Consider the following 22,538-nt stretch of genomic DNA (forward strand, 5'->3'; position numbering starts at 1 on the left):
GCTGATGCATGTTCAGCCTTTTGAAGCGTTTGGCCGACTGATGAACTGTCCCTGATGAACAGGAGACATGAGGAATTAATAAATAATTAGTAAATCCCATTAAGGAGTGGGTTGGGGGGGGACAGGACCTCGCTTTACTCCTGAGGGACGGGACTACACTTCCCGTCAGCACCCGCGCGCCTCAGGGGCCGGACTACAGTTCCCATGCGCCCTCACGGCCCAGGACTACATCTCCCATGAGACCCCGCGGCCACCCCTTTCCCCGCGATCCCTGAGCCAACATGGCAGCGAAGCTGCGTGTGGTGAGTGGGCCCGGCCGCCATCGGCCGCCATCGGCGGGCACGGTAGCCTCGAGGGGCGCGGGGACGGCCGGATGGTGTGCGGGCAACTCCCGCACGCTGTCGGAACCGCCCGTAGGGTTGCGGCGAGGGCTCGAGGGCTGCATGGGGGGGCGGCATAGTGGCCCCTCTCCCCGCCATGGTGGACGGAGAGAGCAAGGCCAGGGGGGCTCCGGCCCTGCCGTGACGGGGCTGCGCCAGGAACCGCGGGCTGGCCGAGCCATGCTCAGCGTTTTATGAGCAGCGGGTGCGGCTCAGCCGGGGCTGTCTCCCGGCACCCCGAGGCGGGTTCAGCGGGCCGGGGAGCCGCGTGTACCCGCAGGCATCGGTGCTGCCCGGCTGGGGAGCGTGGACAGCCTCGAGGGCAAGAGCAGATCTGCGATTTGGGATGGCCCTCTACTCTTTAGCTGTTCTGGAAGCTGAGCTAGTGATGATTATAAAAGTTATCCCTGTCTGAATTTGATCTTTCCTCTGTGGAAGTGTAAACTCTGAGGCTCAGTGTGAGAGACACAAAGGTAAAGGAGTGATTTGGTACCTGAACTAACTCTGTCCCCTTTCTCAGTTTCAGAGCATGACACCGTGTCAAGAAGAGGTAGAAACACTGCCCTGGCTGGGGAGCTGATTTACCCACAGTGCACCTTCATAATGGTGAGAAACAGCAGCATCTGTCTTGGCATAGTCTGGTTTTCTTTTTCTCCTCTAGGGGGGTTATGAAAGAAAGACTCGCTCTGCTGTCTCAAATTATACCCTTCTGAATTCCTGGGGCTCCTGGAAGGGAATATAAAAGCCCAACGGCTTGATGAATGTAATTAAGCCAATAAAGGCTGTAGCTTTGTAGCAGCTGCCACCTGAGTGTGGTGCCCTTTGCTGGCACAGAGCACAAGCTGAAAAGCAGCATGGATTGAATGGGAATTTTACTGGTGTTGGTGCCCAGCAGAAGGATGAGAGGTAGGAGGGATTGGATGACAGGCCATTATGGAGACACTTGACACAGCTCATCTCATAACTGTATCTGTCACAAAAATAGACCTAGTGACAGAATAATTGCTCTGTTTGCCTGCCTGGAGGTGCTCTGGGACAGTTTCAAACTTGCATCAGGTTGCTGGGGCTGGGGAGGTGCAGCTCACCTGCCCCAAAGGGTCACCCTGTGAAGGACACACCCTGAGGAAGCTTTCACCTGGGGGGATGTGGCTGTCCTAGGTCTGATTAATGCATTTCTTGAGATAAACCCATAGACCAGTTACACCATGGATGGATGGGTTAATTTTGTGTGCAGGGAACAAGTTGGGCTGGGAAGTTTCTGGAAGATGAGGAGAATGTCAGGTTGAAACAGTTTCAAAGGGTCCAAACCACCAACGTCTCAGAGCTTCCCTAAGCAAGGATTTAAACAGCATCCACCTCCCAAAGCTTCTTGTCTGTGAATGAGACAGCCCCCTGGCAAACATGCTCCTCTGTGTCTTGAGGGACAGGTTTCTCCTCTGCTAAGTTTGTGACACAAAAGTTGTTTGCCTTTGAATGGAGAATTTCTGTCTAATTCTTGCTCTACGATCCGGTGCTGGGGTTTTTTTCTCAGGAAAGGTGAGGAAAAGAAAATTGACTTTAAAGTACTTTTGCTGACAGTGTTCATTGCAACTTGTGTTTAGGAGGAAACGGTCCTGCAGAACCCTGGGGCTGCTGTTGCCCAAGGACAGCTTTGTCCAGAGGGCAGCTGCTGTGTTTGGCTTCAGGCTGGTAAGAGAATTGAATTCTTCAGTGTGTTGTTTGCGTGTTGTTTATTTTTAATTGATTAATTACATGCCAGGCCTGCAGAGCCTGATCTCTGAAGAAAAAATCCCAGGGAGAACAGCTGTGTATCTGCACTGTGTGTGTGGTTTTGGGGAACATGAGGGGTTTGTGCAGCCAGGGCTGGGACAGACACTGAGCCTGTGATGTGCTGTTATCCCTGTCTGACACTCAGCTTGAGGAGGAAAATGTCCAGCTGAGGCTCAGATGCTTCCCTTAGCGGGTCCCCTGTCCCTTGCAAAGAGTCCGCAGGTGTGAGTGGCACCAGAGTGACACAGTCTGTCCCCTGTAGGTGTGAGTGGCACCAGAGTGACACAATCTGTCCCTGTAGGTGTGAGTGGCACCATTCTCACACAATCTGTCCCCTGTAGGTGTGAGTGGCACCAGAGTGACACAGTCTGTCCCCTGTAGGTGTGAGAGGCACCAGTGTGACACAATTTGTCCCCTGTAGGTGTGAGTGGCACCAGAGTGACACAGTCTGTCCCCTGTAGGTTTGAGTGGCACCAGAGTGACACAATCTGTCCCCTGTAGGTGTGAGTGGCACCAGAGTGACACAGTCTGTCCCCTGTAGGTGTGAGTGGCACCAGTGTGACACAATTTGTCCCCTGTAGGTGTGAGTGGCACCATTGTCACACAGTCTGTCCCCTGTAGGTGTGAGTGGCACCAGTGTGACACAATCTGTCCCCTGTAGGTGTGAGTGGCACCAGTGTGACACAATCTGTCCCCTGTAGGTGTGAGTGGCACCAGGGTGACACAGTCTGTCCCCTGTAGGTGTGAGTGGCACCAGGGTGACACAGTCTGTCCCCTGTAGGTGTGAGTGACACCATTCTGACACAATCTGTCCCCTGTAGGTGTGAGTGGCACCAGAGTGACACAGTCTGTCCCCTGTAGGTGTGAGTGGCACCATTCTCACACAGTCTGTCCCCTGTAGGTGTGAGTGGCACCAGAGTGACACAATCTGTCCCCTGTAGGTGTGAGTGACACCATTCTGACACAATCTGTCCCCTGTAGGTGTGAGTGGCACCAGGGTGACACAATCTGTCCCCTGTAGGTGTGAGTGGCACCAGAGTGACACAGTCTGTCCCCTGTAGGTGTGAGTGGCACCAGAGTGACACAATCTGTCCCCTGTAGGTGTGAGTGGCACCATTCTGACACAATCTGTCCCCTGTAGGTGTGAGTGGCACCATTCTGACACAGTTTGTCCCCTGTCCTGCCACCCTGGGCCGTGTGGCAGCTCCAGGTGCAGTCCCAGGCACAGCTGCTGTTGTCATAGCACAGTTTAGAGCTGCAAAAAGCTTTCAAGTTCCTTGTGCAAACATTGCCAAGGTGAAGGGCAGATAAGAAAGGCATTTTTTATCTCCCCTGCTGTACAGTCACTGAACACACAGGCTGGAACAGCACTTTGTCTTGGGCAGCTGACAGCTGCCTTCTGCTAAATGATTTTATGCTTTATTGAGCAGAATTTGGTTTTGTTTGCAGAAGGTCAATAACAGCTTGTGACAGGCCGGCAGGGCTGGTGACAGGGATGTCATTGGGACTGTGAAAAGGGAGGGAATGGCACCACAAATCAGGCATTGGGGTGCTCTGACAGCACAGCTGTCTCCCAGACAGCATCAGGCACTGGGACAAGCACCTGGAGCTTTTGACTTCCAAAGGAAAAGAAAGTGGAGAGGCAGCCTGAGGATAAATGGGACAAGGAAAAGCTACTCAGTGCTTTGAGAATTGAAGGGCAGGGATTGTTTCAGAATGGACTTTTTTAGGAGAACAGTTATAGTCTTGGTTTGTGGCTTTTACAGATCTAGAAGGAAGACTGTTCTGGACTGGATGTCACAAATGACTGCTGATATGTCATGAAATGGCCACTTGTGTGTAGCCACAGGCTCTCCTCACTGCTCAGTGGTTGCTGCAGCCACACCATGGGTAAGGGACCACTAAAACCAAAAAGGATTTGGGTACTGGTGCCATTGGCCTGGGTAGGAGCAAGGTTTTGTCTCCTGAGACCTGTACTCCAGATTGAATAGTGCAAATCATGAACTTTTCAGCTGCTCTGATAATGTTGTTTTTTGTTATTTTTTTTCACCAGGACCTGACCTACAGTTGGCTGGAGGAAAAAGTGGTTCCCTGCTTTCTTCTGTTCCAGAATAAAATAAGTTGTGGAAAATCTTACGAGTCGAAGTTGGGTTTTATTTGGTTATTTCTGTAAAGGTTGGAGTCCATGCTGTTAAAGGCGCTTTCTAACTGTAATGATTCTGATTCTTCTTGGACAGAAATGGTTTTGTGCAGGTATGAAGGATTTTGGATTAAAATCCTTCCTGAAATGGCAGTTGTGAGCTTACCCTTCATTGCAAACCTGATAACTCAGACTTCAGTGTCTGCAGATTCTGTCCCAAAGTGTTCATGGGAACAGTGTGACAAAACTAACTTATGGCTAAGGTCTGGTGCCAAATGGTTCTTGTGGTGTGCTTGGAAATACAGCCATGAACAAGTCCTTAAAATGGAATTAACTCCAGCTCCACCCTTGCCTGGGAATGTCCCTTTTTGAGAGAGCAAAGGAAAGAGCTCATTGTGGTTCCCAGTGTTTGGTTCCTGGTGTGCCTGTGAGCTGGATGATTCCAGGCAGGACTGCAGCACCACGAGTGTCACCGAGCTGCTGATGTCACCTGAGGCCTGGCCAGGGCTGGTTTGAGGAGGTTTCAGGGTGGCTTGGCCAGGAGATGTGAGGATCAGGCTCATTCGTGTCACGAAAGGTTTTGCTGAGTGTTTGGGAACACAGAACAGGCCTGACAGGCTGCTGTGGTACCAGTGTAGGGTGGCTCTGATGGGAACAAAGGTTAATTTGAGACGTGGGAACACAAGATGGGCCCCAGGCTAGAGATTACATCTGGAACAGGCTTGGAGCCTAATCTGAGTCTGTGAACCAGCTGGAAGCAGGCTGCTGGAGTTTCAGGGGGTTTGGAGATTCCCTGGCTCAGGGCCAGGGTATCTTTTGCCATCTCTGTGTACCAACCTTGTACAGTAAATAGCATTCCAAATGGAAAAGGGCTGTGCTCAGAGCTAACAACAGTCTTGAATCTCCATGATTTAAACTGGTTTCCATCCCTGTCTGCCTCTGAAACAGTTGAACTCTCTACTCCCTGTTACTGCTCCTCTGCCGTGGGAGGTAAAGGGGGGATCTCACCCCACTCAGTTCATCAAAACAACAAAAACGGGTTAGGGAAAACAATCATTCAACATTTATGTAATTACACAAAGTGGGAAAGTGTCTTGGGTTACACTGCTCCATCTCCAGCCCCCACCAGCTGGAGAAGCCTCCCCAGGTGGGTCTCCCTGAGCAGTGCTGGTGTTTGAGGGACAGCTGAAGGGTTCAGGACCCTCCCTTCCCTGGGGGTTTGGGGAAGGAAATTAAGAGTGACCATCCCTTAGACCCACCTGGTGTGGGACTGCCTCTCAGAGGCACCACGCAGTCCCTGTGCAAGAAAAGGCTGACACAGCCAGTGCCACACACACATGGCCCAGGCCAGTGTCACCTCTGGGCTGCTCAGAGCCTGGACGTGATCCTGGTGTCCTGGCTGAGCTGCTGTGACCCTCCTTGGAGCTGATGGCTTTTGAGCCCCTTTCTTGTCAGAAAACACCAGACCTCAAGAAGGGAACAGTGACAGGGCCCACTGTGTCTGTCCTGCTCTCTGTGCCACTGACCAGGGAGGCAAACAGATCCTTCTGGACGTGGCACACATCCACACACAGCTGGGACTTTGCAGTCTTTCTGGAGAGAGGTGTTCCCCAGACATGTCACCTCTTGTCACCTGAGCTCCAGTGCAAGGATTTCTCCTGCCTGCTGCGGTCCCACCACGGTGATGAGCATTTAAGGTGAAGAGCATTTTCCAGCATCCTCTTCAGCATCACCCTGCCCCTCCTGTGCTCCACAGGGGCCACTGCTGCCCCAAAGCCACACTCATGGGGCTGGCAGTGCACAGCCACGTGCTGTGGTGCTTCTGGCTGCCCCAAAGGCCATGTTCCATCACACTGATCCCTGAGGAGACGCAACATTCCTCCACCAGCACCAGCTTCCCCGTTATCCTCACATCACTGCTGGCTGTGGTGCAGCAAGCCTGCTCCGTGGGCTGGCTGGCCAGCTGGGGAGAGCCCTCAGGAGGGAGAAGGTGACCCTCAGGAGAAAGGAGAAGAGCCACAAGAGTCCTTGGACTTGGCCCTGTGGGCAATTCCCAGCCTCAGCGCTGGTAGAGGGTGATGATCCCTGCACGGTGCAGGCTCCTCCAGAGCGCTGCCTCCAGCATCATGTCATGGTTGGCATAAAACACCAGAGGTTTCTTCTCCACCTCGTAGTAGTGGTCTGAGAACTGCTCGTAGTTGGCTGTGATGAACCCATAGGCACTGACCTGTGGGGACGGAGGTGGGGCAGACACAGGAAGGGTCAAGGCTTCACCTCGGGTGGTCCATCACCACCAGCATTCCCTTCAGGCACAGGGGACATGTAGGACAGCCACCACAGCAGCCAAGGGGGGGATTCCCTTTCTCCCCAGGGGAACAGTGGCCCTGTGGCCCCTTACCTGGTCGCAGGTGTGGAGCGCGGTGAGGAGCATGAGGGCGCCGGTGCTGGGCATGTACAGGGAGCTGTACTGGGTGTTGAGCAGCTCTGAGCGCAGGAACCTGGCACGGGGGGACATGGTGGCTGTGGGGATGGCACAGCCCTGCAGCCCCCAGACCCAGCCATCCCTCTCCAGTGACACCAGTGCCCAGTGAGGCAGGAGCACTGAGTGAAACGAGGGCTCTCATTTGCTCAGAGGTCGGTAAAAGGCGCCTTTCTGCTGTTTGGAGCCACCCCAACCTAGGCACCTGCTTTCATGAAAGGCAGGAAAAGACCATCCTGTTGGGCTCTACCTTTGCTTCTGTTAGACTGGGACAAAATGTAATTTGTTTTGGGGAAACAGACCAAGGTGTGCATGGGGAGGTGTAGAAGGGGGTGTGAGCTGTGCTGCAGTGAACGGGAATGGCAGGAGACTCCTCTGCCCTGTATGCAAACAGCAGGGCAGGGAGGTTCTGGTGTCTGGGAGAGACTGGGACTGCACTCTGGTGCTGGGCAGCTCCTGGTCTGTACTGGAATGAGCAGAGGGGGAAGCAGATGGTCTGATCCCAGCCCAGTGTAGAGCTAGACAGCAGCCACAGTGCTCATCACCCTCACCTTGCTGTCAGGTACTGCAGGAAATCAGGATGCAGCAGCTTGAACTTCTCTGCAGATGCCTCTGGTCCAAAATACTTCTGTGGGCTGCAGCAAGGCAAGGAGAAGGGCAGAACTTTGTCATGGGAGTCCTGGAGCTCCTTGGGGTTTATCCCAGGAGGGACAGATGTGGGGTGAGGACAGGCAAGTCATGCCTGCATCACTGGGGTGCTGGGGGGATCTTGGGGAGGTACTCACTCGTCCCCCTTGTCCGAGCCCTCGGGCACTGGGCTGCCCTGGATGGCCGATTTCAGCATGACGTAGTCCCGGATATCCGAGGGGATGAAGATGTACTTCAGGTCCTGCAGCAGGGACACACACAGTGGGGTTTAGGGACACAGCCCACACTTGCAGGCGAGGACTGAGGGCTCCCAAGATGGGGAGAAGGTGTTCCAGATTTCAAGGCAAGATGTATTCTATTACCATCTGTATGGCAGTTGTCTTGTCAAGTAAGCAGTTTGCCTTATCTCTCTCTCTGAGTAACCACAATCACTCCTCCCTAGGGAGGGGACATCAGCTGATAACAGCTATTGAATGTCACTGCATGGCTGATAAGAACTACAGCATCCCATTGGGAGATGGGAGCCCAGAGGGAGGAGCCAAGCATTCCTACCTGGATATAATCTGGAGATTCTGGAACACCAGCACAGCTTCTCCACTGGATTCCCCAGAGGAACAGCAGCTGCCTCTTCTTCCCCTGGATCTTCAGAGGAAGAGACTGCACCTTTCCACAGGATCCCTGCTCTAACAGAACCACCCCTGACACTGCAGGAGGGCTGAGCCACAATTCCAATGGGACTGCTGCCAACACCCTGACCCACAGGGTGTCAGGCTGGGTTCTGACTCAGTGTTGGTTTGGTTTACTGCATTGTTTATTTTATCCTTTTATTTTCTTCCCTATTTAAGAACTGTTATTTCCTGCTCCCATAATTTTTGTTGCCTGAGAGTCCCTTAATTTCAAATTTATAGCAATTCAAAGGCCGGGGGTGTTCATTTTCTCCATTTCAGGGGAGGCTTCTGCCTTCCTTAGCAGACACCTTTCTTTCCAATCCAAGACAGAAGGTCTCAAGAAGCAAGCCCAGCCTGAAGGGAGAACTTGATCCCCAACAAGCCCTCAGGGTCTCACCTTTCCCTGGGGGACCTGGGTGAAGCCGTACTCCTCGTAGGAGATGAGGGAGTTCTTCATGGTGTTCACCGTGAAGCCGTAGAAGGAGACCTTGGTGCCCACATCCTCCTCGAAGCCCTTGATCACGGCACCATTGAGCCTGCAGGAAAAGCAGAGAACACCGTGTCCAGGGCTAGCATCTCCCAGCACCCATTGTTATGAGTACAAAAGTTGCCCATTTTTTTTAAAGGTTGCAGAGTTCACAGGTTGGGCTAGTTGCTGCCAGGGTGGAGTTCTAACTGTTTGTTATTGCAATCACCTGTCATTTTCGTTAACTCCCTGTCCTTGATGGTTAAGAATTCCCCCTTTTGTCAAGTGGCACCCTGTTGCTTCCTGGAGGATGGCACAAGTACGGTGAAGAGGAGGGGACATCGGAGTTAGCATACAAATGACCTCAGAGCCAGCATGCAACAGGAGAAGCCCCTCACCAAACCTAGCCAAAAACCCCTAAAAACAATGAGCTAACATGAAATAGATGTGATGCCTAGATGTGAGGAACAGAATCTAGTATCTCCTAAGACCGTTTCACCCCTCACCCTAACGTTAAAGGATGTCAGCTAGACAGAGGACCTCCAATGTTAAACCAGAAAATTAAGGGAATCTCCTGGTGCTCATGTGAGGATGGAATTCCCAGCTCTGCCCACAGAGCAAAGGAAAAACTCTTCCTCCTCCTCCAAGCCACTCCTGGGAGCAGCAGGGGTGTGAGCGCGGACCTGTCGCTTCTCGCCACCCGAGCTGATCACTTTCAATAAAGGCATTACAAAGGAGAAAGGTCTCCTGCCCGTGTTTATGTCACCCACGGCCCCATCCTGCCTGGCATTCCCCCTCACCTGAAGACCAGGTGGTGGCTGTCGATGGCCTTGCCCTGCCGCGAGCCGTTGAGGATGCCACCGTTGCCCACCACGGCACAGCGGACGCAGCCCCCGGGGAAGGCGGCCCTGTCGAAGAGCTGCCGGTTGGCCGAGGCGTTGAGGAGCTGCAGGGTGCTGCCCACCACTGGAATGGAGCAGGATGGGAGCAGTCAGCAGGGAAAAGGTGTGTGCCAACCCATGGGAGCACGTGCAAGAGCTGGCACGGCACAGCCAAGAGCAGCATATAAAGAAACTCACACCGCTCCATGCAGGAGAGAGGTCTTCTGGTGGGAGATGGGGGCACCACATAGATCCTCCTCTCTCAGCTTGGTGTCACCTCCTTGTATCTCTTATCTCCCCATGCTCCTCACCCTGCTACAAACAGTGGCCACCCACCCAAGGCTGTGCAAGGATCCATTCAGGTATCTCCAGCCCCAGCCCTGCAGATGCTGCTGCCTGTGCTGGCCACATCCCCTCCTGACAATATCTCTGCAAATGCCACTGGTTCTCTCCTGCTCGCTGTTCCCAGCACTTCCCAGCCCAGGAATTGAAGCTGGCAGCTGCCAGGGAAAACAGAGAGTGGGTTTGGGGTGGGAAGGGAAACAATCTCCATGCACAACAATGGAGCTGGTTGTCTGAGCTCCTCCGGCCCCAGTTAATAATCAAGGACAACACTGGAGCTTTTATTCAGAGAAAATGTCACAAGATGCAGCAAGAGCCGCACCCTGTGCCCCAGGAGGTGGGGTGGGAAGAGATCAACGTTCCTGGCTCCTCTGCAGGGCTCCTTGCCTCTCCCACATCTCCAGTCCCTTCTTCTGGGCTCCCCAGTCCCCTCAAGCTGCCCCACACCCCAGCTGGGTCTGTACCTGCGAGGGACAAGCCCTGCCAGCCATAGGGGACGTGTCGTGTCTTCAGCCTGTTCCACGTCTCCAGGGTGAAGTGCTGGTCCCACATCAGCACGGGGGTGTTGAAGTGGAAGATCTCCCGAAACTTGAGGTCTGCCTTTGCTCTGGCCATCACAGAGTGGAGGCAGGAGCTGGGCTGGGAGGGAGGAAGGAGGATCCCTGCTCAGTCTCCAGCCTAGATCTGCCTTCCCTGTGACACCTCCATCCCTCAGCAAGGTGAGAACAAACCCAGGGACAGAAATGCTCCTTGTCCATCACATGTTCTGCTGGGTCACCCAGGCAGGGCATTGCCTCCTGCCTTGGTTTTGTGCTGCAAAACTGCCTCTGGCAGCCAGCTCAGTGGGGCTGGCAGAATTGGGGCTTACAGAGTCACCTGAGGGTGTGAAAGATTCAGCACCTTCAGGTGTGGGCAACACGTTAAAGGGCTCTGCTCTGTGAGAACAGAACAGCAACAGCTCCCCTCAGGGCCTGGGTCGATCCCAATGAGTCCCCAGCCTGGGCTGCTGGCCCAGGAGTCACGGGGCTGGGTGGGGTGGTGATGCTGCTGCAGCCTCCACACTGGGCAATGGCAGCAGGGAGGCCTGGGGACAATCACTTGTGTGGATGGACAAGGTTGCTCCTCTGTAAATCCCTTCCAGAGGGTGCTGCTCCTCCTCAGCCTCCCCACACAGCCCTTCAAGCAACAAAACCCAGCTGGAGGGGCACCATGGACAATACTGTGCTGTGCTGATGATTACCTGCTTCCTGCTGGGCTCCGGCTCCTCCAGCTCGGCAGAGGGCTTGAAGGAATTCCCACTGGGATGGGGGAAACATGGCAGAGTTAAAAATCCATTGCTTGGGCATTGGGGAAGCCCACAGTGGGCAGGGCCTCCCAGTTCCTGCCAGGATGGCTGAGCATCTCCCCTCCTTACCTCTCCAAGCTGCCTCCAGGAGCCCACCTGTGGCTGCCAGCTCCCTGCGGTGTCCCTGAGGGAGCCAGGACCAGTGGCCCCGGCTGCAGCAAGCTGGGAGAAGACAAGGGAGGGCTCAGCTGAGGAGGTGACACTGAGCACCCTGACATCCTCCCCTGTGAGAGCCACAGGGCAGCACCACGACCCCTCCATTTATCTCCTCTTCACCACTGCTGTGCCCACCCACGCCCCTCTGCAGGTGGAGAGAAGAGGATTTGCAAAATACAGGGTTTGTGCAGCCACCATCTCCTGGACTCCCATAAAGCAAAAACCACAGCAAGCCCAGCCTGCAGCCTTGGGGGAATCCTGCTGAGACCTCTCTGTCTCTTCCCACCATCCCACCATTCTCAAGTCCAAGAGGACCGGGCTGGAATAAACTAGACAGGTCAGCAGGACACATTCAGTTGTTCTACCACAGCACCTGGGGTCTGGAGGTTCTCGGGGTGCATGGGACACCCTCTGCCAGGGGAGCAGCTGAGGCATGCCCTGATCCTTTATTAGCAGCAGGGGTTGAGCAGCTTGGGGTGCCCTGAGCCCCACAGGGCCAGGCTGAGCTGCCCCGGCCCCTGGGGGGGCACTGGGGTGGGCAGGGGGGCAGGAGGTGGGAGCCCACCGGAGGGGAACAGGCTCCCATTGATCCCCACACACAAAGGCCCTTCAGAGCCCCCAGCAGCAGGTGCTGCAGCCAGAAGGGGGCTATTGTGGAGCAGACAAGGGCTCCTTGTTACAGGATCTCTGCTGGAGCCTGGGGACAGGTAAAGGCAGGTGGGGAGCGGAGCTCACCCCCCCAGCCCTGCTGGCACGGCGTGTCCTGGCACAGGGGCACAGCAGGAGTTGGGTTTCTGTCCCTGTCACGGCCCCTGTCAACACCAGCAGCACCCACAGCCCTGCCCAGGAGCAGATCCAACCCCGTCTGCCACCCAAACCCTGCTCTGTGCCACTCTGGGGGCATGGCCTGACATGGGGGGCAGCCCAGCACCCTGCCTGGGGGCTGGAACTGGGGCTGCAGCATCTCCCCAGGCATGGATGGAAGGGCAGCACCAAGCAGGTTTTGTTCCCAGCACCTTCCTTGCACCATTCCAGTGCTGCCAGCTCTGGGCAGGGCATGCTGGGGGTGCTGAGCCCCAGCTGTGGAGCAGGGCAGCTTTGAAATCAAGCCTGAGTGTCTTGCCTTGGTGTCTCATGGGAAGTCAGGATCCCAGCAGGAGCAGAGCCCTGCAAAGCCCCCACATCTCCAAACAGCCCAGGGGTCAGCACAATGGGACCCCACCATCTCACCCCTGAGGCTCATCCTGAGACCACCTGAGCAGGCAGAGAGAGGAGGGAGGGGAAATCTTCAAGAGGGTCCAACAAGATGGGACTGAGCCACCCCAGAGAGATGCAGAGCTGCAGCTTTCTGCAGGGCCTTTGTGGTGCCATCCTGCATCATCCAACTCATCCCAGCCTGAGCAAACGCTCCCTTGGCTTGCAGGGGGCAGTGCTAGGTCTGCTCACAGCAAGGACAAGGCCACCAGAGGCTGTACCAGAGCTGCTGGTGACGCTGGGAGCTGCTTTTTCAGCCCTGGCACTGACATCATGTCCCCCAGAGCAAAGCTCTCCACACAAGTGTCCCACAGCTTGCACCCTGAGTGGGCTCAGCCCTGAGAGCTGCCCTGGGGTGCAGGAGCTGCCCAGCCCCACTTGCTGCCTTTTATCTCCCAGTACAGGTGATCCCCAGCCCAGGTGCTCAGCAGCAGAGCTTATCAACACCTCCACCACCCAACAGGTGGACCAGGACTGGGGAAACCTTCCTGCTCCAACCCTGAGCTGGCTGCTGTGAAGCACTGAAGCCCCTGTGTGCAAAGCCCCTGGGTTTGCCACTCACCCATTTTCTGGCCACAGAGGGGCAGCCCCCATCGAACACTGAGGCTGTTACCCTCACCCACCATGTCCAGGTTTAAACTGCACCCAAGCAGCCTCTCCCAGCCCTTCCCACCAGGCTCACAAGCCCCAGCTGCACATCTCTGCCCACCCAGTCCCTCCCCAGCTCTCCTGCTCCTGTTTCTTCCCTTTCCCTTCCCTGGCAGCAGCTGTGTGAGGGTGCTGCACCACTTTCTGAGCTGCCAGGGATCTGTGGGAGCCCCAAGAGGCTCAGCCTGGCTGTGCCCAGGATGGAGGAAGGTGGGCACAGGCAGCCTGGCACCTTGGCTCCTGCTGACCTTCCACGGGAGCTGTGCCCCAGCCCCACCCATGGCCGGACACAGTGGGTGGCACCTGCTCATCGTTTCTTCCAGGCTTTGTGCTGAGCTGATAACTCAGTGCCAGCACCTCCCTGCACTTGCTTGCCAGCTGTGGGTGCTGGAGCCAGCTCCCCAGCATTGCTGCTGCCCAAACCCTGCTGGGGAGGCCCCCCAGCACACAGCATCCCAGCGCTGTGACGGGGAGCCCAGCGCTTTGACGTCACCTGCAGGATGTGGTGAAGCACCTCGTGCTGCTTGGTTGACTCAGAAGATGACAATCCTGCCCAGGACCGACAGATGGACAATGGGGCTGTGGGAAGGAGTGGCTGTGGCTGCCCAGGCACCGGTGGTGGCAGCAGAGGCAGCCAGGACTGGGTGCTCCCTCACCACTGTGACATTCACAAATGTGACGTTTCTGGTCCAGGGCCATCCCTCATTTCCGGAAGATAACGCTGTGTGTGAGCACACACTCCAGCCTTACCTTCAGCAAATACTCCCAGGGCCCCACAGAAACATTGGAGAGAGCCAAAACAGCAACAAGAACCTGCTTTTGCTCCATCTCCCCACAAAGGGCTGAGCTCCAGCAGCATCTCTGCCTGGTGCAGAGCAGGAGTGGCACAGCCAGGCTGGGCAGAGCTCTGTGCTCGTCCCATCCGCCCTAAGAATAAAGCCACAAGTGCAGCCAGCAGCTCCCCAGGGGGTTTGGGAGAGATGGACGGGCAGGGAGTGTGACAAACCCCAGGGGATTTGGTTCTCTCCATCCCAGCTCTGCAGGGAACAGGGCATTTGCCCACTTCCATGGGGCCACAAGCTTTGTGCAGAACTGCAGGGGGACTTGGCATTGCTGTGGGGGTCCTGGGGTGAGCTGGTGCTGGCAGCAGCCACCATCCATCAGAGATCATCTCCCTCCTGATGCCCTTCATCCCCCTGTACCTCTGCATAGCAACACTGCTCACACAAACCTGCTGAAACCGAGTCACCTGCACCCCCAGGTGAGGACTCCGAGCCTCCTGTCCCTGCTGGCAGAGCAGGAATGAGTGCTCTGTGAGGGCACCTCAGCCTTGTGAAGTGGCCAGCCCAGTCCCAGGTCTGGGCTCGGCCGGCAGGGCAGCACCAGCTCCTGCAGGGACACAGCTCTGCTGGGATGAGCAGCACCCATGCAGTGCCATGTTTCCCAAAGACAGGGTTGAAGCAAACAGGCAGCACTCTGGTTTGGGTTTAGCTTTAGGGGTTGAATTAAAGCCAAGAGGAGAGTTCAGGAGGGCTCTGGAGCACAGGTCAGCTCTGTGATGCCTCCCCCCTGGACAAGCTGACCCTTGGTCCCATCAGTCAGGGCTGGAGCTGGGCTGGCTTTCCAAGGAAGGTGACCTGGGGCTGTGGCAGCTCCAGGCAGGTTAACCTGGCATGTGGTGGGGAGATCCTGCTCCCTGCTTCCATCCCATGGGTTTTCTCCAGACCCACAGACCCTGTGTCAGGGCATGGCTGGTTTCCATTCCCAGCTCCAGCGTGGGCCATGGGCACGTTCTGCTGCCCTCATGAGCCTCAGTTTCCCCTTTTGTGGACATCAAGCTGTTTGTGGGGAGCTGCTCCCACTCCAGCTGTGACTGCCCGGGCAGGTTTTGATAACACTGGCACTGCTGCCATGGTGAGGGTGCAAAGAGCCAAGAGCCAGCCCGGGCTGCTGCAGGTACTCCTGACCCACCATCCTGCCAGGAGAGGGGACCTCTGCCTTTGGCACAGTGGCATCGGGCAAGGAGAGCTCCCAGCTGAGGAAGAGAGAAGGTCTGAAGCCCAGGGCAGCTCATCCTGCTGCACCCTCAGCAAATCTCACCCTGTGCAGAACCAGCTCCGGTCCCACAGCATCCCCCGTTCCGGTTGGACTCTGTCACATCGATAGCACCCAAAGCACCCAGGGGGAAGTGGGGGACACCCACCTAGCCCAGCACCTGATGCTGGCAGGGGACAGGGCAGCGAGTCCCGCATCCCGAGAGCTGTGCAGGCTCCTTCCCCCGCACTTCCCGGGGCTTCCCGGCACCCCATGGCGGGGCACGGGGAGGCTCAGACCGGCTCCGGGAGGTTTGGAGGATGCAGGGGAGGCAGACAAAGGGGGAGCCGCAAACTGCTGGAGTTTGGGGAACGCTGCAGCCCCGAGTTCGCCGGCAGTGCGGGGGATCCCAGAGCGGGGCAGCCGTGCCCTGCCTCTGCAGGGGGGTGGGTGCAGCTCCCTGGGGGCCATGGCAATGCTCTTCCTTGGGATTGTGCTGCTCGCCCGGGACAATCGGCGGGCTCCGGTCCCGCCCAGCCCGGCGGGAACACGCGGCGGCTCCGGCAGCGGCTGGATCCCCACGCTCGGCCGTGCCGGCTCTCAGCAGGGGCTGCTCTGCACCGTGATGTGCCGAACCCTTGGAGGGGCTCAGCTCAGTGTGGGGACCCTTGGGGAGCCTCCATGGCCTTGGGGTGCCGCTCTGGGCAGCGCTGGGGGCCGCGGGCAGCACCCAGGACCCCTTAGAGCCCGCTGCCAGCCTATTCTCCAAACCGGCCGGGGGCAGAGCTGGGATCACCAGCCCTAAGGAACCCACTCCGGCACCCCGATTCAGAACAGATCCACAGCTCCCTGCCCTCTCCCATGGCCGTGCCCCTTACCTGGCTATGATCCTGGGGCTGCCGGGCGCCTCCACCGTAGCGCGGTAGTGACTGTAGAGGAGCAGGGAGGATGTTAAGCCCGCCAGGAGCAGAAGGCAGAGCCTTTTCCAGTGCGGGGACCCCATGGTGGGCAGCTCAGCCCCTGGGGCCGTGCAGGGCAGCGGGAGTGGCAGCCAGCCCCGGGCACAGAAACTTGCCGGCCCCTCTGCTCGCCCTGCCCCGGGAGCCCGGCCGCGCTTCGGAGCAGGCTGGGATATTCCTCCGGAGCGGTGGGAGGGAGGGTGAAAGCCGGAGGGAGGAGGCACCAGGCTGACTGGTTCAGACTTGCTGAGAAAAAAAGCACTTTTGAGCTGCATTTTCTGCGAACTGGGGATTAAACATTTACCCAGACCAGAAGGGAACTGAGAAAAATGTTCTTTTTTTTTTTTTCTTTCACCTCTTAATGTCACCTACCCACGGCTCATAAGCCGGGTTTCCCCTTTTTGTAACTTTCTTTTTCGACTCAAACACGGGCGTGTTTGGGCTGCACCGCACGGACACCGGGCGACCCCGCGGTGCTACCCCCGAACATCATCATCATCATCATCATAATCATCATCATCATCATCCATTTTTATTATTTTTATTTTTATTTTATTATTATATTTTATGATTTTTTTTTTTTGTGCTCTGAAACGGAAGGTTCTGAAGTTGGCACCCCGATAGCAACATCCTGTTGCAGCCACCCCCTAAACTTGCCAGGATGTGGGGGAACCCCACAAATGTGAGAGAAAAGGGGGGGGGTGGCAAAAAAAAACCTCCAAAAACTGATGGGGTTTTGGCACTAAAGAGGAGGGGGGACACGGTTGGGGTGGTGCCCCCCATCCCCGGCTGAATGTGTGATCGCCTGCATTTGCAGCAAACAAAACCTTTCAAGGCTTTGTGGGAAGCTCGACAAAGAGTTTGGGTTGGAGGAAAGAAGGAATGGGTTTGGGGGAAATTTTGCATGAATTATTTTGGTATTTTCGGAGAGGATGTGCTCCAGTTTCTTTTTTGAAAGAATATCTTGGTGTTATTTTAGTTCAACTCTGAAAGAACCAGCCTGTGAACTGAAGGATATGCATACCAAAATGTTTGTGGCAGTGGGGGAAGGGACTCAGCAGGCAAACAAGACTTTTCAGTTGAGCTGTAGGGATTTTGGGGGGTTGGATTTTTAGGAAATCACCAGACTTGGGGAGCAGCACTTGGTGAGCCCTGCTCCATCCAAACCCTTTGCCTGTGGCTCCCTGAGCACTTGTGTGTTGTTCCAGGCTCTCACACACCTCCAGCCCCCCCACAAATACCCTCTGGCATTGTTCAGCCCCAAAACCTGGGCCTAACCACTGTCCTTGTCCCTGAGTCCCACTGTGCCTGCATTTTCCCCAACACTCCTTTATCCCCTCAGATCCAACCACTCCCCACTTCATTTCCAGCCTGCCCAGACAGGTTCAAAGGAAGATAAAAGCAAAGCACATTTTAACAAGAGTTGGCTTCAATCTCCACTTGCGTCCATTACTACAGTTCCCTCCATTGCCAGCCCTGTTCCTCTGGGAATTTTGGCTGTGTGGGGATGGCACCGTGTTGGCATCCATGAAATTCTCAGGCTGTGGTGTGAACACAGGAGCAGCTCAGTGCTGTCACTGCTGGCCTTGTCCCACTGGAAGAGAGGACACTGGACCAGGGACACCACAAAAGGATCGTGGCCATGCTGATTTTAAAGCAAACTTGCAGGGAACCCCTTGATTTTAAAGCAAACTTGCAGGGGAGCTGTGGCAGGAAGGCTGGCTGGGCATGGGTTATCTCAGGAAAGGAGAGAACAGCTGGAAGGACAGGACACACCACGACCACTTGGACACACAGGGATGAGATGGAGCTTAAAGCTCAGCTGGAGCTAGAGCTGAGGAAGAACAGGCAGGAAGAGGGGGTCACACATACCCCAGTAGCAAAAGGCAGCTCAGGGAAATGGGGGTGCATGGATGGAGGGGTTTGATGCTTTTTCCCTCTATCACTAAAAGCTGCTCCCAGCCTTCAGGGTACAGGCATTTTGTTGAAAATTCAGGGCCAGCAGAGCATGGTTGAGTCTGGGGTCCTGCTCAGGGTTCCCCAGAGCTGTCCCCACCCTGTGTGGCCCAGGTCTGCCTTGCTCTGCCTTGCACATCCCTGGATGTGCTCCCTGCTATCCGGTGCTTTGGCTCACGTGCTCTTGACTCTGGCCCTTCGTTAACCACAGCTAATTATTACCAACTGCTCGAGTCAGTCACAAGGGACACAGCAAGGCTTGGCTCCAGATGGATGACCAGTGGTCCAGGAGAAATGACCTGGGGAAAGTCAGGAATTTACCATTTGGAAACATTTATGGCCCAATCATGCAAATGCTGGTGGAGTGGCAGCTTCAAGGGCTGGAGGAGCTGGTTTCTTCACATCTCACTGTCTCCATGATAGATGGTTTTCTACTGTTGGTTTTATTTTCAGCGGGGTGAAAATGAGATGCACAGTTCTTCATCTGCTCTACTTGTTTTGTGCTACAATGCATTTTGGACTATGCCCCAAAATTAAGTGGTGCTTAATTTAGAAGTTAAATAAGTGTGAAAAACCTTTTAGGGTGGTAGTTGCCAAATAAAGATTAGGAAAAGAACATAAAAGAAATTACAATGGAAACCAGCAAGTATCATTTTTAGCTTGGGCTTTTTATTCCAGTGATTACTTCTTGGAAACAGAACCCCATCCCTCCCCGTGGCTAGAGAGCACAAGAGGAGAATAAACATATTTTGCACCAGCTGGCTGCCAGCCACAGGCTGGTGGAGGAAAATCTCATGGTCTTTGCCATGATGAAATGTGCAGGTGGGAGAATGAGATCTCCAAAAATCTCCTGGAGGATTTATACATCCAAATTCATTCAGCACGGGTCAGAGGTACATTGAAGAAAGTGCCAAAAACCTGCTCACAGAGCAGCTCCCTGAAAGGCAGAGCTGTGTGCCCCCGAGAACGGGGGCCATATGGCTGCTGTGGAGTGGCAGCATGAAAAATTCATCAGCAGATGTCCCTGGAGGTGACCAACAGATGTCCCTGGAGGTGATACCCGGCCCCGGCCCCTGCCTACGGGGCAGGGAGGGCACAGGAGCTGCTCTGCCACAGCTCCCCCTGCCCTGGGGAGAAATGGGGTCAGGCACAGCTCCCTGACACGCCCTGCTCAGCTTTGGGGTGGATTTGTAGGTGTTACTACAACCAAAGGCAGGAGAAGTGACTACACAGAGGGTGCCTGGAGATGGAATGACAGCAGGGTGACAGCAGGGTGGCAGCAGGGTGACAGCAGGGCACTGTCTGTGCTTGGCAGAGGGATGTTATGAGGGATGTTAAAATTAGGGCTCATTTGTGTCCTTTTTAGACTAGGGCATTATTAGTTGTTTTGTAACCATAGTTAAAAAACCATTAGTTGTTTTGATAAACCATAGTTGGAGGGTTGAGAGTTGGTTAGTGATTCATCGATTGTCTAGGGATAGTAGTAGGAGAGCTGGGAATGTTATTGAGATGAGGATTAGTGGGATTCCTAGGAGGAAAGGGCTTTAAAATTGGTCAAAAAAGTTTAAGTTCATGGTCAGGTTCAGGGGATAGCTCTTGGAGCAATGGGTGGTTTGCTAGAGGGGGGATCTATTGATATGAATGACAGAAGTTTGGGTTGGACAATTAAAGAGAAAGTGAATCATGAAGTGAGCATGATAAAAAATCAGGGGCTGGGGTTTAGTTGAGGCATATCACTAAGGTGTGGAGGAAACCCTCTTTCTTTATCCCTTGCTGGTCTGCAGGACCAGAGATGCTCAGGGCTGGGCTCTGCCCTCCTGCCCACACCCCCAGGCTGCAGGGGGATGAAAGGGGTTCAGGGGTGCAGCAAAACTGCTCAGAGAAGGGCAACAAAGCTGGTAAAGGAACATAAATGCTGTGAGGAGAAGCTGAGGGAGCTGGAGTTGTTTAGCCTGGAGAAAAGGAGTCTCTATCCCTCTCTACAAGGCCCTGACAGGAGGGTGTAGGTCTGTGACGGTGTTCACAGGGGTCCAAGGATGAGGGAAGAGACAAGGATCTGACTCCATGTTTCAGAAGGCTTGATTTATTATTTTATGATATATATTATATTAAAACTATACTGAAAGAATTGAAGAAAGGATTTCATCAGAAGGGTAGCTAAGAACAGAAAAAGAAAGAATGATGACAAAGGCTTGTGACTCAGACAGAGAGTCCAAGACATCCAGACAGTAGTTGATTGATCCATTAATTAGAAACAACCACATGAGACCAATCCCAGATGCACCTGTTGCATTCCACAGCAGCAGATAATCATTGTTTACATTTTTTCCCTGAGGCCTCCAGCTTCTAAGGAGGAAAAATCCAAAGGAAAGGATTTTTCAGAAAATATAATGGCTACATAGGTCAGGTGGGGATCTATCTCTTCTCCCTGGCAACCAGTGATAGGATGAGAGGACAGAGTCTAGGTCTAGGTTGGACATTAGGAGGAATTCTTCTCAGGTGGGGTTGTCAGGCATTGGATTGGGCTGCCCAGTGGAGTCACTGTCCCTGAAGGTGTTTAAGGAAAGGCTGGATGTGGCACTCAGTGCCATGGCCTAGTTGACAAGGGGGTGTTCAAAGGTTGGAATCAGTGATGTCAGAGGCCTTTTCCCACCAAAGGGACTCTGTGACTCTGTGATCTTTGTGCCACTGAGGCAGGATGTGGCACTCTATAGTCCCCTCCTGCCCTTCCCCAAGCAGTAAGGCTCTTGGGGTGAGCCACAGGCTGAGGTGGCCGCTCAGGCCTCACGAGCAGGGCAGGATGTGGGTTAGGCTGGCTCGTGCTGGCTCGCTGCCCTTGGCCCTGCTGGCCCAGCCTGGCTCTTATCTCAGGGGCCTGAGCATGGCAGAGCCCTTGAGAGTCCTGACCAGGGCTCAGATAAACCAAACACAGCTCAAAGGCCATCCCCTCTCTGTGACCATGTTCGCAGGGGTCTGAGGATGAGGGAAGAGATGAGGATGTGACTCCATGTTTCAGAAGGTTTGATTTATTATTTTATGATATATATTATATTAAAACTATACTAAAAGAATAGAAGACAAGATTTCATCAGAAGGCTGGCTAAGAATAGAAAAAGAATGATAACAAAGGCTTGATAACAAAGATGACTGTGATTGGCCATTAATTAGAAACAACCACATGAGACCAATCCCAGATGCACCTGTTGCATTCCACAGCAGCAGATAATCATTGTTTACATTTTGTTCCTGAGGCCTCTGAGCTTCTCAGGAGGAAAAATCCTAAGGAAAGGATTTTTCATAAAAGATGTCTATGACACCTCTCCAGTGGCATGGGGCAACCTGGGAGGCTCTGAGCTGTGCCAGGAGGGGTGCAGAGCTGGAAAACACCTCTGAGGAATTAGGGTGATGATACAAACCACTGCCTTCCCCCTTCCTGGGGGACCAAGAAGACATCTTGGACCAAGATGTCATCTGTGGACCAAGCAGAGCAGATATCAGCTGATCCTGCCCTGCTCTTAGCAGAGCAACCAAAGGTTTGAGGTCTGCTCAAAGCCACACATCCCTGGGGTCAGGCCAGGCTCTGTCCCCAAAGCTGGGGAGAGGGGACACCATGTGTGAGTGTGGGTGGGTGACCCAGCCCCTTGTCCACCCACCTGTGCAGTCCTATCTGACACTGCAGGGATGGAGGGAGCCTTGGGATGTCCCCAGCACTCAGGAACTGTCTTTCCAGAATTTACCACCCCAAGGGCTGGCCAGGCCAAGCTGGGAGAGCCCTGCAGCACCCAAGGTGCTGTTGCTCAGCCTGGCAGAGGAGCCCTGCTGCACCCCCTGGAGCTGTTTACCTGCAGGGCCCTGCTCCAGCACCTGGAGGTGAGGGCTCCTGGCAGGTCAGCCAGTGCTTTTTGCACAACAAAGCCACGGGCTGCTCCTTTATCTTGTTCTCCCTCCCCTATTATCAATAGTTTTTCTGGTCCAACTGGATTTACCTGCTACCACATCCCCAAGAACGGGAGAAGGTCCACACGGAGGAGGAGAGGAAACCTCCCACCCTCTGCCCCTAGGCCTGCCCCAAACTGAGGAGCATTAACAGCACCTGCACAGAGTTTTTTGTGCAGGTGGAGCAGGCACAGAGCTCTGCCACACTCCCACAGCATCCAGCAGCCACAGAGGCTGCAGAGTGACACATCCAGAGGGAGCAATGCTGGAGTGCTGGGTGCTGTTATCCAGCTCTGTGGCTCTGCGGCTCTGCTCCCTCCCTGAGACAGGAGTGACAATGTGGATGTGCCACCATGGCACGAGGCTGCCTTGGAGCTGTGTGTGGCACTCACAGTGGCTCCCTCCAGCACTTGGTTGGGTTTGGGGCTGGCTGCCACCTTCAGAAGGTACCTCAAACCCCAGAGCCCACCTTGTCC

General features: G+C 54.8%; 1 protein-coding gene, 1 long non-coding RNA gene and 1 other non-coding gene across 3 annotated transcripts; 2 read left to right on the plus strand and 1 right to left on the minus strand.

The window, feature by feature from the left end:
* The first annotated feature begins 235 nt into the window (after window positions 1–235).
* Window positions 236–5,754, plus strand: LOC102074433 (uncharacterized). The gene is made up of 5 exons (XR_271593.4): window positions 236–302; window positions 901–986; window positions 1,982–2,069; window positions 3,917–4,040; window positions 4,204–5,754. It is a non-coding gene; the product is annotated as an uncharacterized LOC102074433 (long non-coding RNA).
* LOC113460154 (small nucleolar RNA R38) lies at window positions 758–837 on the plus strand. The gene has a single exon (XR_003381898.2). It is a non-coding gene; the product is annotated as a small nucleolar RNA R38 (small nucleolar RNA).
* On the minus strand, window positions 5,331–16,393 carry ST6GALNAC2 (ST6 N-acetylgalactosaminide alpha-2,6-sialyltransferase 2). Its single transcript, XM_005494057.4, has 10 exons — window positions 16,090–16,393; window positions 11,189–11,281; window positions 11,015–11,072; window positions 10,239–10,413; window positions 9,352–9,517; window positions 8,483–8,621; window positions 7,555–7,658; window positions 7,321–7,404; window positions 6,689–6,788; window positions 5,331–6,517 (listed from the first exon to the last, which is right to left on the minus strand). Exons 1-10 carry the CDS (start codon window positions 16,212–16,214, stop codon window positions 6,350–6,352), a joined length of 1,212 nt encoding a protein of 403 aa, XP_005494114.2. The 5' UTR covers window positions 16,215–16,393; the 3' UTR covers window positions 5,331–6,349.
* Between the last annotated feature and the right edge of the window lie 6,145 nt (window positions 16,394–22,538).

Source organism: Zonotrichia albicollis, chromosome 19 (assembly GCF_047830755.1).
Source record: "Zonotrichia albicollis isolate bZonAlb1 chromosome 19, bZonAlb1.hap1, whole genome shotgun sequence".
Classification (NCBI taxonomy): Eukaryota; Metazoa; Chordata; class Aves; order Passeriformes; family Passerellidae; genus Zonotrichia; species Zonotrichia albicollis.